General features: G+C 40.9%; 1 protein-coding gene across 1 annotated transcript in view; it reads right to left on the reverse strand.

The window, feature by feature from the left end:
* The window catches only part of LOC115780812 (pleckstrin homology domain-containing family A member 6-like), a 222,148-nt gene extending 209,345 nt beyond the window's left edge, over nucleotides 1-12,803 (reverse strand). Inside the window, exon 1 of the mRNA XM_030730223.1 lies at nucleotides 12,656-12,803. Within this exon, the coding sequence (XP_030586083.1) occupies nucleotides 12,656-12,657 (2 nt within the window). The 5' untranslated portion in view covers nucleotides 12,658-12,803. The remainder of the gene's footprint in view (nucleotides 1-12,655) is intronic.
* Between the last annotated feature and the right edge of the window lie 1,486 nt (nucleotides 12,804-14,289).

Raw genomic sequence — 14,289 nt, forward strand, 5'->3', positions numbered from 1 at the left:
TCCTTCTTCCTGGTGTTGCTGTCTACTGGTATTGCCACATCTATCACAACTGGTGTATTATTCTATCAACCAGGTTGGGCTGGATCTTGAAGTCCTACAGGACCTTAGCTCTGTTGTTCCCAGTGGTGTCTCCCATTGGGACTTAGGACCTTTTAGTCCATATGCATTACAGATGTTCCTGTACACTATCCCAGCCTGTACACTAGCACGAGCAGATACCAGGCACAACTGAAAGGCTGTGCCTTTCAGTGTATGCAGTCCCAGCAATCATCTTACACCCTAGTTGCAAAGGTGCCTTTTGTAACTAGGGTCCTGTTGGCTGTGATAGACTCCCGCCTCTATGGATCTGGTGCTTAGGGTCTGTTCTTGTGCTGCCATGATCAGAGCCTCTGTGCTGTCCTTTAGGCCAACCACTGATAGGGTTTCTTTCTTCATTTGGCACTTCCCCTATCTGTCAATGGTACATTGCATGAAAGGGCTTGGTTATCCCTGATAGTTCTTCTTCCTGTTTCTCATCACTGTCTGTCTTTAGCTGCCCGAGGCATTCTTAGGGCAGCTTATTTAGAGGGCAATCTTCCTGATGTATTCATGGATGCTCCATATTTCATCCTGAATTGTGGCTCTGACACTCACTAATTCACACCCTCCCGGTTTCCTATGGTCATAGAACCTCAGGGTGTTGACAGTGTGGACACCTCCCGACACTGTGAAGTGTTTTTTTTGTCTGTACATCAATGGCATCCATCATTTCCTATGGCCAGCTTATTATTCCAGCTGGTTATCTGATGGCCAGTGCAGTGATGACCATATACCTCTCATTCTGGAGGTATATAGCTGTGGCTGACCTTCCGGCATCTTTATAATGGGTCTCATTGGCCTGTGGGATACCCGGGTAATTTTAGCCTGTATATCTGCTATTCTGCCTTTGGGTGACTCCACCTCTTCAGTCCAGATCACCATTTGGCCACACTTATCCAGTCCAAATGATATTCCGATGTCTTTACCTCACCTCACCAGGATCTACAGATTATGGCTCTTGTTCTGGGAGGTTACTGTGCTCTGCTCTTAGGTCCACCAGCCACGTGGGACCAGCGTTATGTAATACCTCTTTCTTCCAGATGTTCTTCCAGTATTGCTCAACTTCAGCTCTGGGCAGGTCTGCCCTTGTGCTATTGTTCACTTATAGCTGAGAATACACCCTGGATATATCATTAGAGAACAGGCCATTTATTCTCTTGGCCTCTACTTCTATGCTATAGCTCTTCTGCTTAGCAACTAGAGCTATGAGCCTTTGTTTGGCAGTTTCTAGAGCCTCAGTTATGGGCATCTTTTTGTACATTTTTTTCATCCAGGACCTATCTCACATGACAACCTTTGGCACCACAGTTAACCGACTAACATCCTTCCAGTCTTCCCTGATTTTGACTTGAATTCCTCTGTATGCAACCTTGATCTTATACTTAAGTGCTCCTAAGATTACTGTTGCAGTGGCATATATGAGCTGGTTTCAATGATACTCATAGTGGGGATGGTGCAGTGTTCACATCTGCCAGTATATCCTCTAATGGGACGATAGTGAGTTGACACTAGTGTTCCAGCAGTTTCCAGTTTATGACAGGCAGAGCCCTGGTGGTTCCGGGGTTGTTCCTAATCATCCTAACCAATTTCATCTGAGGGTGACAGGGTCATCTTTCAGATCTTGGCAAAGTGATGACACATCTGAATAATTTGTATTTACATACAATAGTTGAACTGATGATCTTGGGATCTGCAATTGTTTAGAAATGGCTCTGAGAGACCTTCCCAATCTACAGTTTTCTGTCTTAGATTGTCACTGAGTTCCTTAAATTGTTTTAAGTATTGGTCAATCCAAGGAGCGCTGTCAAATAAATCCTTTTTATGATGGGGAGTTGTTGTCAATCATGATCACTAATGAGAAGTTAATAGGACTTGGCCTTTTGATTTGAAAAGACATTGCAGAATCTTCAGCATCACCAATTAATCATTTTACTATGTGTATATTTGAGCCTGTATGTATACTGTAGAACTGGCATACTGTAGAATTGGCCTCTCAGGTGAAAAAAGTAGAGTTTAGCACTTTTCAAGGTCAAAATAAATACTCATCACGTTTAAATGGATATTTATGAGAATTTTTTCTATAACTGTTTAACCCTACACATGTTTCAACCTGACTGGATGACCTGGCTGAACAGACATGATTAAGAAATCCCATGGTACAGGAGGTATAGTACTAGATTTAATGGCTGACTGAAAACAGATGTGTTATAAACTCAAATCAATATGGTCACATGGTTCTCTCCCTCTCTCTCACACGCGCACGCACACACACACACACACACACACACACACACACAGAGACAAATACATTTCCATTACTTCAGAATCCAGTACAATATCTATTTAAATTAAGCACATACATACATATATACAGTATATACATACATACATACATACATATATATACATACATACATACACATATATATACATACACATATATACACACACACACACACACACACATTATATATATATATATATATATATATATATATATATATATATACACACATTATATATATATATATATATATATATATATATATATATATATATATATATATATATATATATATATATATATATATATATATATATATGTATATGTGCACTATAACTACAAATTTGCAAATTGCCTAACACTAACCCCTGCACTCATGCTCAATGTGATATCCTTTCCCACAACGTCAAAAATAGCAGCATGCACATACATACATGAACACATAAACTGGACATTATATACCACTCTGCACAAATCTATCAACCAGGACTTATGGTTTCCTGCTAGCACTGCATTGCAGCCATCTTTGACCCTCCAAGCTTCTGGCTGGCTACTCCTCCCCTCTACTTGCTTTTTATCTCAACCCCATCTCTGTATGCCACTTCCTTCTGTCACCCTTCACCTACCTGACTCTTCTGTCCACACGGAACTTCAGCATTATACCCTGGATAGGTCATGTACCAGAACCAGTTTGACAAATGGAGCGATGGATGAGAGAGGGAAAGATGAACAGATTGCTGTAGTGCAGCTGGACTGAGAGGCAAGAGGAGGGAGATAAACAAAGCTGTCCTGTCCTCACAGCCTGCATGCCTCTGCCTGATTCCTAACCTGCCTTATCCTTCCTCTCCTCTTTATCACCCCCTCCCCTTTCTCTGTATCTGACTTATACATACAGGCCCTCTCACCCACTCACTCACTTATGCACACACAGACACACACACTTGCTGCTTTCTGGCTAAGAATTGCAATACTCAGCTTATTCAGTCCCCTTAGCCACCCCAGGTATACCCTCCAGCGGTATATCATGGTCTCTATCTCATTTTCTCTCTACCACTTTATCGCTCTCTTTTTCTCTTTAGCAATAAGTTAGAATCAACATCTCTGTTACTGTATGTATATCAGCATTTCTCATTCATCTCCACAGCCTTTTCCCAGTCTGATCCCTTCACCCTCCCTGAATCATGTAATGCCCAACTATGTGGAAACACACTTATGGTTGTGGAGTTATCTCTTAATTAAGCAGCTGGGTAGAAATACACTAGAAATTTTTGGGAAGCCCTTGCCTTTCTTTGTCAAAAACTAAAAATTCAACTTATACTGCTATCCATCACCTGCTGTACCAGTCTATATGTTTAAGACGGCAGTGTAAAGCACTCTGAAGACTTAGTACAATGTGGTGGCTGTAGCTCAGGAGGTAGAGCAGGTCACCTACTGATCGGAAGGTTGGCTACTCCAGGCTGCATGCAAATGTATCCTTGGGCAAGATACTTAACCCCAAGCTGCTCTCCGACATGAATGTGTGTGAATGTTAGATAATAAAAGCACTTAGCTTTGTTAACCATGGAAGTGCTTATATTAATGGGTGTGAATGGGGTAAATGTAAACATGTTGTATAAGGATGATGAGTGCTCAAAACAGAGTAGAAAAGCGCTATATAAGAACTAGTCCATTTACCATTTAGTAAGCCTAGAAAACTGCGATAAAAATTGCAGTCTAATTCCATTCCATGTTGCAACTGCACTCAGCCAACACATGGGCAAAATATTTTCTGAAATGTATACTCTTGTCTTTATTCTTCTTTTCTTTCTTGTTCTTTCATATAAACCCTTTAAGGGAAGCAATAATTATTTTTTTAATGAGATAAGAAATTAAAATCCAAAGAGCAGAGCAGAGATACAAAATAAAATAGGCACAACAAGGCCTCTCATAGAGTAATCTGGCATATTGTCCAAGAATTATGGCTGTCATAGATGTTTAGCTCAAAGACAAGCTGACCAGCAAGTGGATTTCTTAAGCATTACACTGCTAAATGTTCCTGATGTACCAATAATAAAGGGTGACCTGTGATCACCTAAAAATACTCTACCCCAAATTGGAGTTTTCTGTCATGAAAACACTGAAGATTTAGAATCCTTTGTCATTTTACTTAAAAATGCCAAGTGAACATGGTGGCAAATGTAGGAGGCATCAGCTTAACTCAAGTGCCATGAAGACGCACAGTACAGAGACAGACAATAACACTCTCTACTCCTCACTCAGAATCACCCATTAACTTAACAAGCATTGTTTCTGGACATTTTCGAGCTTAGGTGCTTAGGGTGTGTGGTATAGCCTCAAAAGTGTATCACTATATTTAGAGGAAATTTGTGATAACAATGTTTCTGACATCCATCTAGGGCTGCATGATAATGGGAAAAAATCCTAATCACGATTATTTTGGTCAATATTGAAATCACAATTATTTAACAAACTTGTTGACTTTGTAAACACACTGCATTTATTGCACTTAAAGAACAGCGCATTTCTACAATCTTTTGAAAATAAATACTAAATTGAAAATAAAAAAATAGAATATAGGGCGCCTGGGTGGCTTAGTGGTAAAGCCAGCGACCACATATGCATGCCGAGTTGCGGTGCGGGTTCGCATCCCGGCCCATCGCCAGTTTGCCCGCGTGTCTTCTCCTGTCTCTTTCCCCCATTTCCTGTCTCTCTCTCCTGTGTACAAAAGCCACTGTGGCCAAAAACGCAAAAAAAAGGAATATAGTAATAGAAATACAATATATAAATATGTAAACACAAATAATAAATTTGAAAAATAAATAGGAAGGTAATGCCAGTTATCAGACTAATAATACTAGGAAGAACCTGGACCAAGTTATTTAAACCAAATTAATTCTCACATTTTAGTGCCACAACATCCGAACAGATCCTGTACATGTATTCCTGGGTTTGGTATTAACAGGATGTAAGTCGAATTGGTTTATAGGGTTTTTGGTGATGAATTGGGGTCCAGTGCTGTGCTAATTTGACGCATGGAGTGAATAATGGGAGGGACATCTCCCTGCTGTCCCATGCTAATCATGCCCCGTGATTGGTAGGGATATAATATTTGACATTTCTCGGGAGGTGCAGGGCAAGTTATGGCAAAGGTTTCCTGCTCAATAATTAACACATAAAGCATCTGCACAAGTCTTCCTGCTCTTGTCGGAGACAGTCGCACTATCTCTCTCTCCCTGCCCTCCCCATCTCTCCGCTTGCTGCTTGCTGTGAGAGCGTCTTTTACACACTGTCCGAATAAGAACAAGATTGAAACATGGATCTGGCAAACTGGGCATTCTCCATCATTGATCGAATTTTTTCCACTATGAGATCCGGGACAGGGGAGCCTGCGTGTCCGAGTGGAACAGACCCGGTTGGATACGTCATCGACTCTTGGAGCTCGTGGAGACCTGTGTGCTTCTCAGCCCTTGGAGTGGAAGACGTGGAAGACGCATATATATTCGGCTTTTTGGTAGCGGTATCTTCTCTGTTTGGGCTCGGTGGATACCTGCTTTACTGGCAAATTAAGAAAATCTGGACGGCGGTTCGACATCTGCAGAGGCTGCCGACCCAGGTGGAAGGGCTGAGCAGAGCCGTACAAACTCAGACTCAAAGCTTGATGGACCTGAGCCGCAAGATTAGCGAGCTCGCAGGCGAGAGGGGTTAGATCAGGAGATATAGTTCGGTTCTGCACAGTGAGGACGGCAATCAACGAATTTGGAATATTGGATTTTTGAATGGTTTCCCAGTAAGACTGGGAAACCATTTTGGAACAGGCTGCTTGTTTTTCCAACAGCCTTGTTGGAAAAACAAGCAGCCTGTTCCAAAACAACATTTGTTATCAGGAATTCGGCTCCCCTGCCGGCCTTGGGTTGGCAACCATATCTCTCTCCAGGGCTCTGTGTGCGGCTGCTCTTCCCCTCACTCCGCGTTGTGATTTGTGAAGCTGGGTCTGGTGTACCACGGCCGCTGATTAAATTCCACCACTATCAGCGAACTGTTTTGGCTGGAACCTGGCATCTGGCTCCACAATGCCCCCACCTCTCGTCTCCGTCTGCATTCCCTCCTGACCTGACCTCACCTACCGCCGCTGTCCTAGCTTTACATGTGCAAATGCTTTGCTAAGGTGGTTTTTTTGGACCCTGGTATAGTGCTCTTTTTGAGCACTGTACCAGATGACTTTTTTTTAACCTAACTTCCCCATGATGTGTTGTTTTCTCCTCCTGCCAAAGGTAGCGCTGCAAGTCGGCTGCATGACCCCAGGACACATATCCCCCCATGTGTGTTGTGTTTTGTGTATTCTTGGATGGTGTTCTGTAACTGCAATTTCCAATGTGTGAACTTGTTCACCCACATGGCAATAAACTTCATTCATTCATTCATTCATACCCCTTGAACTTTTCCATATTTTGTCACATTACAACCACAAACATAAATGTATTTTACTGGAATTTAATGTGAAAGACCAACAAGTGGTATACAATTGTGAAGTGGAACAAAAGTTATACATGATTCAAAACATTTTTACAGATAAAAAAATGAAAAGTGCGGTGCGCAAGAGTATTCAGCCCCCCTGAGTCAATACTTTGAGGAACCACCTTTTACTGCAATTACAGCAATTTTAGGGTATGTCTCCACCAGCTTTGCACATCTAGTGACTGAAATTTTTGCCCATTCTTTGCAAAACAGCTCAAGCTCAGTCAGATTAGATGGAGAGCGTTTATGAACAGCAGTTTTCAGATCTTGCCACAAATTCTCGATTGGGTTTAGGTCTGGACTTTGACTGGGCCATTCTAACACATGAATATGTTTTGTTTTAAACTATTCCATTGTAGCCCTGGCTTTATGTTTAGGGTCGTTGTCCTCCACCCCAGTCTCAAGTCTCTTGCAGACTCCAACAGGTTTTCTTCCAAGATTGCCCTGTATTTGGCTCCATCCGTCTTCCCATCAACTCTGAACAACTTCCCTGTCCCTCCTGAAGAGAAGCAGCCCCAGAGCATGATGCTGCCACCACCATATTTGACAGTGGGGATGGTGTGTTCAGAGTGATGTGCAGTGTTAATTCTCCGCCACACATAGCATTTTGCATTTTGACCAAAAAGTTAAATTTTGGTTTCATCTGACCAAAGCACCTTGTTCCACATACGAATACCTTTATTAGTCCCACAATGGGGAAATGACAGTTAACAGAACACCCGTCCAAGAATTACAAACATAGAGACAAACACAAACAGGGGGGACAGGTGTCTGAGGTCATGCAGCCGTTTTACCGGCGCTACCTTTAGCAGGAAAACAGAAAGACATATACTGGGATAGGTAGGTTCAAAAAAACATCTCGTACTGTGTTCATTATTAACACCTTACGAGGTTCCAAAAAACATCTCAGCAAAGCAGTAGCACTAGGGTGGGTAGGGGAGGGGCTGCCAGTGGAGACGAGCAGGATACTGTGATGGCCACACAGCTTCCAAGACCAGCAGTTCATGATAATGTTCATGATAAGATGGTACAGTCAGCCTTGGTTGACAGGATACCAGTTCATACAGGTCACAATATGGGGTGGGGGTGAAGAGCATCTATTTACATAACATCTCCAGGAGACACTTTAGATAGCCAGCCATCCAAGGCCATCTGGGAGCCAAATTCCAAATAGTGCAATTGTTTTGGTTCAGGACGTCATAAATATTTACTGACAGACCTTACAGTTTTCTGGTTACCTCTCAAAGTCCAATAATCCGAATTTGGTTCTACTCCGCCATGCAGAACAGAGATGCCAACACTCCTCCAGATGTAATCCACTTCGATTCAGCTCTACTGAGTCTGACTGAGTTTGTACTGTTTCTGCATCCCTCATAGGCAGCCTTACTAGGGCCTGAACAGCTGCACAGAAATCAGGTATCCCCAGGTCCAATTCGGAAAAAATCCTGGTATCAATATAAATGCCACGTCCACACAGTGCAGCCAGGAACGTTATCTTCCATCCCCATGGGAATCCATAACATAACCAGCCGGGTATGTAGCCGGGCCAGAGGAAAGAGGGTTTCCCCTTCTCCCAGTCTCCTCATGATGAGAATTTGATCATCAATGGTGTTTAGAGACCAGCTGACCAGATCCATAATTTAAATTCCAGTTCGGGGATGTGTAAAGGGACGCTCTAAGCAGCGAAGCAGCAAAAAGCAGGGGTAGATAGGGAAGGTTGGGGTGAAGAGAAAAATGCGCCCATCTCCACCGAGAGCAGGAAGAAAAAACAAAACAAAACAAAAATCAAAACACATGTTTGCTGTGTCCCCAACATGGCTTCTGGCAAACTGCAAACGGGACTTTTTATGGTTTTCAGCTTCAGCTTCAAAATACTTTATTATCCCCGAGGGGCAATTTGTTTTGCAGCCAACAGCAAAAATAAATAAATCTATAAAAACAGTCAAACATACACACATACATCCAGGGACACAATCATCTAGAAGAGTTCAAAAAGTTAATAGTATAAGGAATAAAAGAGAATTTAAATCTGTTTGTTCTGCACTGTGGCAGAGAGTACCTCCTTCCTGAAGGCAATAACTGATACAATGAGGACAGGGGGTGAGCGCTATCACCCCGAATCCTTTTTGCCTTTTGGGTGGCTCGAACCCTGTACAGGAGGGCAAGATCATTAAGACTTACATTTGCCACCTTGCTACACAGTTTCACAACGTTCTCTAACCTTCTTTTGTTCTTAAGGCTCAGAGAACCGAACCAAAGAAAAGGTTAAAACAGACTCAATAAAACAAGAATAAAACATTTTCATAAAAATGTTATCCACGTTAAAACCCCTAAGTTTAACATACAAATACATACGCTTATGAGCTTTTGCACAAATGGCATCTGTATTTGCATTAAATGACAGTTTGCTATCTAGTATAGTGCCCAAATATTTGTATTTCTCCACTACCTCTACTTCCTGGCCATGAATATGAACAGCAGGTACGGATGAGGTTTTCCGACGAAAGTCTATGATCATGTCTTTTGTTTTTGATGCATTTATATCCAGAATGGAATTCCCACACCATGTTACAAAATCGTCCACAACTGAGCCGTGGTCAGGATCTGCATCATGGAGCAAAGAAATGATCACTGAGTCATCTGCATATTTAATTATATGTCTGTTCTTATAATGGCTCTGACACTCATTTGTGTAGAGAACAAATAAAAGTGGAGAAAGGACACATCCCTGAGGGGAACCATTTGAGGATAAAAGCAAATCTGATAAAATGCTGTTGACTCGCACTCTCTGTGGTCTATCTGTTAAAAAATCCATAAGCCAAGATACCAGACCAGAATCAAGATTGTACGTACTAATAAGATATCTCGCTAAAATATGGGGCTGGATGCAATTAAAAGCCGATGAAAAATCTATAAAAAGCAACCGGGAAATATTACGTGCACCATCCAGATGCTCCAGAACTTTGTGGAGCAAAGTGCACACAGCATCCTCCACACCCCTCCCTGTTCTATAGGCAAATTGGAGGGGGTCTAATTTTGTCTCAGTGGCACAAAAACTTTCATTTCTTACAAGTTTCTCAGATATTTTCATTACAAGTGAAGTTAACGCTACAGGACGATAATCATTTAATGATTCAGGTGCTTTAACTTTGGGCACTGGTACAATAATAGAGTCCTTCCAAATACGTGGCACTTTATGAAACTCAAGAGATTTTGAGAAAAGAAATGAAAAAATTCCAGCCAATTGCTCTGCGCAGTTTTTAAGGAGACGTCCATTTATTTTATCTGGGCCTGGACTTTTCCGCTCTTTCACCCCTTTAAATGATTTGAGCACCAATAATCTGTCAATATTAATAACTGACAGTTTTGGAGAAACATCCCTGTACACAGCCAGTTCTTCATTAAAATTGTGAATGTTAAAACGATTGTAAAAAAGGTTCAAATCATTTGCCAGCTCAAAATGCCCACAGCATGTCTTTCTCTCCCCTCAGCCCAACTGGTCGCGGCAGATGACTGCCCCTCCCTGAGCCTGGTTCTGCTGGAGGTTTCTTCCTGTTAAAAGGGAGTTTTTCCTTTCCACTGTTGCCAAGTGCTGCTCATAGGGGGTCGTTTTGACTGTTGGGTTTTCTCTGTATTATTGTAGGGTCTTTACCCACAATACAAAGCGCCTTGAGGCGACAGTTTGTTGTGATTTGGCGCTATATAAATAAAATTGAATTGAATTGAATTGAAAAATCAGACACACCTCCAAAAGAAATAGGACACTTCCTGGGTTGCAAACCCATAATAGACTTAACCCCCTCCCTAGCAGGGCGTGAGCGTCCTGTGCCCAGCAGTGACTGCACTTTATCTTTATATTTAATTTTGGCAAGCTTCAATTCTCTTTTCACTTGCTTTTGCAACTCTCTGCTATGAACAACATCACCACGGTTGAATGCAATATTTCTCTGATTAATAATACTTTTCAGAGTTTTGGATACCCATGGATTATTGTTTGGAAATATGCAAATTTCCTTCTTTGGGATTATCAAGTCTTCACAGAAATTAATGTATGCTGTGACCGTCTCTGTAATTTCATCTAGGTCATAGCAGGTTCTTTTAAATAAGTCCCAATCGGTACAAGAGAAACAGTCTTGAAGGGTCTGAATAGACTCCGCTGACCACACTGGAACCAAGCGACACTGGGGTTTTGTTTCTTTCAGGGCAGATTTATAGGTGGGAACCAAATAAACAACATTGTGGTCAGACATGCCAAGAGGAGCTCTGCTAAGAGATTTATAAGCTCCCTTAATGGAGCCATAACAGAGATCCAGAGTCTTCAAATTCCTCGTGGGGCAATTTACATATTGATGCAGGTTAGTGAGCGACCTCCCAAGTTTACATTGGGTAAAGTCACTCATTACAAAATTGGGGGCATCTGGTGCGATGCACTGCAGTCTGTGTACCGTCTCCACTATGTTCCTAGTGGTGACTTCCACATTCACCCTCGGGTGAACGTACACAAGAGTAACAAATATCTGTGGGAATTCTCTTGGTAAATAAAAAGGACGCAGAGAGTCAGATAAAAGTTCAACATCAGTAGAACACAGTGATTCCCTCACCACCGTGTTACGACACCAGTTCTTATTAACATAATTTTTCCGTTTCCGGATAATGGATTGAACAGTGCTCCGTGAGATGTTCAAAGCCTGGGAAATCTTTTTATAGCCTAAGCCTGCTTCAAACTTCTCCACAGCATTATTCCTGACCTGTCTGGTGTGTTCTTTGGACTTCATGATGCTGTTTACTCCCCAATATTCTCTTAACCAACCATCACTTAGCAGCTGTATTTGTACTGAGATTAGATTACACACAGGTGGACTCCTTTTAGTCATTAGCAGTCATCAGGCAACTTCTGAATGCAATTGGTTGCACTCAGAGAAAAGGGGGCTGAATACTTTTGCACACTGCATTTTTCAGTTATTTATTTGTAAAAAATGTTTTGAATCATGTATAATTTTCTTTCCACTTCACAACTGTATACCACTTTGTGTTGGTCTTTCACATTAAATTCCAGTGAAATATATTTATGTTTGTGGTTCTAATGTGACAAAATATGGAAAAGTTCAAGGGGTATGAATACTTTTGCAAGCCACTGTATTTTATGCTCACAGACTCCCAATTTTTAGACGTGTAAAAGGCTATGTATTTCACATTCATTTTTTCTTCAAAATGTACTTTTTCCCACTCCTGCACAGGTCCATTGCTTTACATAGAAAATAAAAATAGAAAAATATACATTTCTTAAGATTAGTGTGATTGATCATGTATGGATCCCCTAAAGCTGAAAACATGATTTGACCTGTGTGCTGTTGCACACTGTACTCTGGCCAGTAAAGCAAAAATGCACAAAATATGCAGAAACAATGCTGGATATAAATACTAAATACTTATACAAGGTTAACAAGGTCAAAGGAGAAAGTAAACAGATGAATAGCATGCAGTTCCACATTTCATTACATCACCATCAACAATCAGTAATAATAATTTAACGGTACAGGTGAAAAATACATTACAAGGACAACTGAAAGAAAATATTTCCGCTGGAGTGGGTTAAGCAGTAAATAAGTCACTTTATACACTCATGCTGGAGAAACCCCCATGTTAATTTCAAAATACATGTTTATCAGTAGATATGTGGGTTTTACATGCAATTTAAAACTAAGCAAAATGACAAATAGGACCCCTGGTTACATATGTTTTATAGAAACTCTAACAAACACCAAGCATGTTACTTACATGTGGAAGTCTGTTACCGCTGAACATGAATTCCAACGACAGAATAGTCTTCTGAGTCGCCGACAAAATTTTCACTCAGAGCCATTATTACGTCATTATTAGTTAACAGCAGACCATCCAGAAAGGCGAGCAGAGCCACTGAGTGGACCAGGGCAACCTGAGAGAGCGAGATGACGGTGGGAGGAAATGAGGGCACAGAGCATGCTCGACAGAAAATCCCTGGGTATTACAGCGTCACGTGACCCCCATCTACTCCGTCACAGAGCAAGAAGACGAGATAGAGGCAAGTAGAGCAGACAGGACAAAAAAATAATAGGTGGCAGGAGGTGACATCCCAGAACTGCTCAAGCATCTCCGTGACGGAGATGGCGCAGGCTTCAACCAAAATGACCATAACCCCAGTCCCCAGTTTTGAAATCAAATAAAAAAAAAATAATAATAATATTGTGGATCTAAAATTTCTTGGTTACATCGACACGGCTCTAGTCATTTGTTTTATGGCAACTGCATTCTCCAGAATGGCGTTCTTCCTGTTTTTAAACTTGTAATTTATTTTTGGGGGAGATTTTATTTTATTTTTTTTCCTCTTGGGATTATGAAAAGCAAGACTACTAGTTTATTTTTGTTTTTGTTTGTTTTTTGTTTTTGTTTTTTTTTTGCTTGTATTTTTTTTTTGTTTATGGTAAGGAGCTGGACGGTCCTTCCCCAGAGCGGAGCGGAATCAGCGGAGGTTGTGCGGCAGATCCAAAGTCGATACTGGACGTTCCTTGGAGCCGCTCAGCTCCACAACACAGGCTTTCCTACCATTCTACGATACAAGAAAATATTTTCAAAGCCTAGCTTTGCTTATGCGAGAATTGTAACACTACCGCGTGTTTTTCTCTCCCCAAGAAATTCGTGGGGCTTTCAAATGGTACTATTATGGTACTATTATAATCTGTGCTTCATCAGTGTGGCACAGTATGGGTTATTCAGTCTGTGCTTAAAACGTGATTTACAGTATTTGGTACAGTCCCACAAGGGTTGGGTGGCTGAGGCTCGGGTGGTAGAACAGCACATATACAATCAATTTTTAATTTACTTCGGAAAAAAGCAATTTGCTTTAAATGTTTTATAAGATTGTGGAGTGATAATTTTGTACAGCTTGTTTACTTAAGAAAAAAATCCAGAAAATTAGGAAATGAAGGGATATACTTTCTGAACACTACCTGAAAAAAGTTTTAATTTGTTCTTGAGTAATCATTTTGTACACTTTATTTAAATAAAATCCAGACTTCACAACATATGGGGAAAACTATATTGTTACTGTTCTATTGTTTCAGAACAAAAACTTTTATTTTATTAAAGTATTTTCTATTTACCTATAAACTTTTCCCAATTCTATCCAATTCTAATTAATGATCCAAAGGGGAAAAAATCACACAACACTTAACCTTTAACAATAATAGGGCCCATAACAATTTGCCAAAAAAATCCTGGATTGTTAAAGGGTTAAACATCATGAAAATTCTTCATAATTATTTAATAGTATTGGTATCAGTATCGGTGATACTGATCCTGTATTTACTTGGTATTATATCAAAACCAAAACTTACATTATCGCACACCACTACTAATAGGTGGGTGGTCCGTGT

This window comes from Archocentrus centrarchus, chromosome 5 (genome assembly GCF_007364275.1).
Source record: "Archocentrus centrarchus isolate MPI-CPG fArcCen1 chromosome 5, fArcCen1, whole genome shotgun sequence".
NCBI lineage: Eukaryota > Metazoa > Chordata > Actinopteri > Cichliformes > Cichlidae > Archocentrus > Archocentrus centrarchus.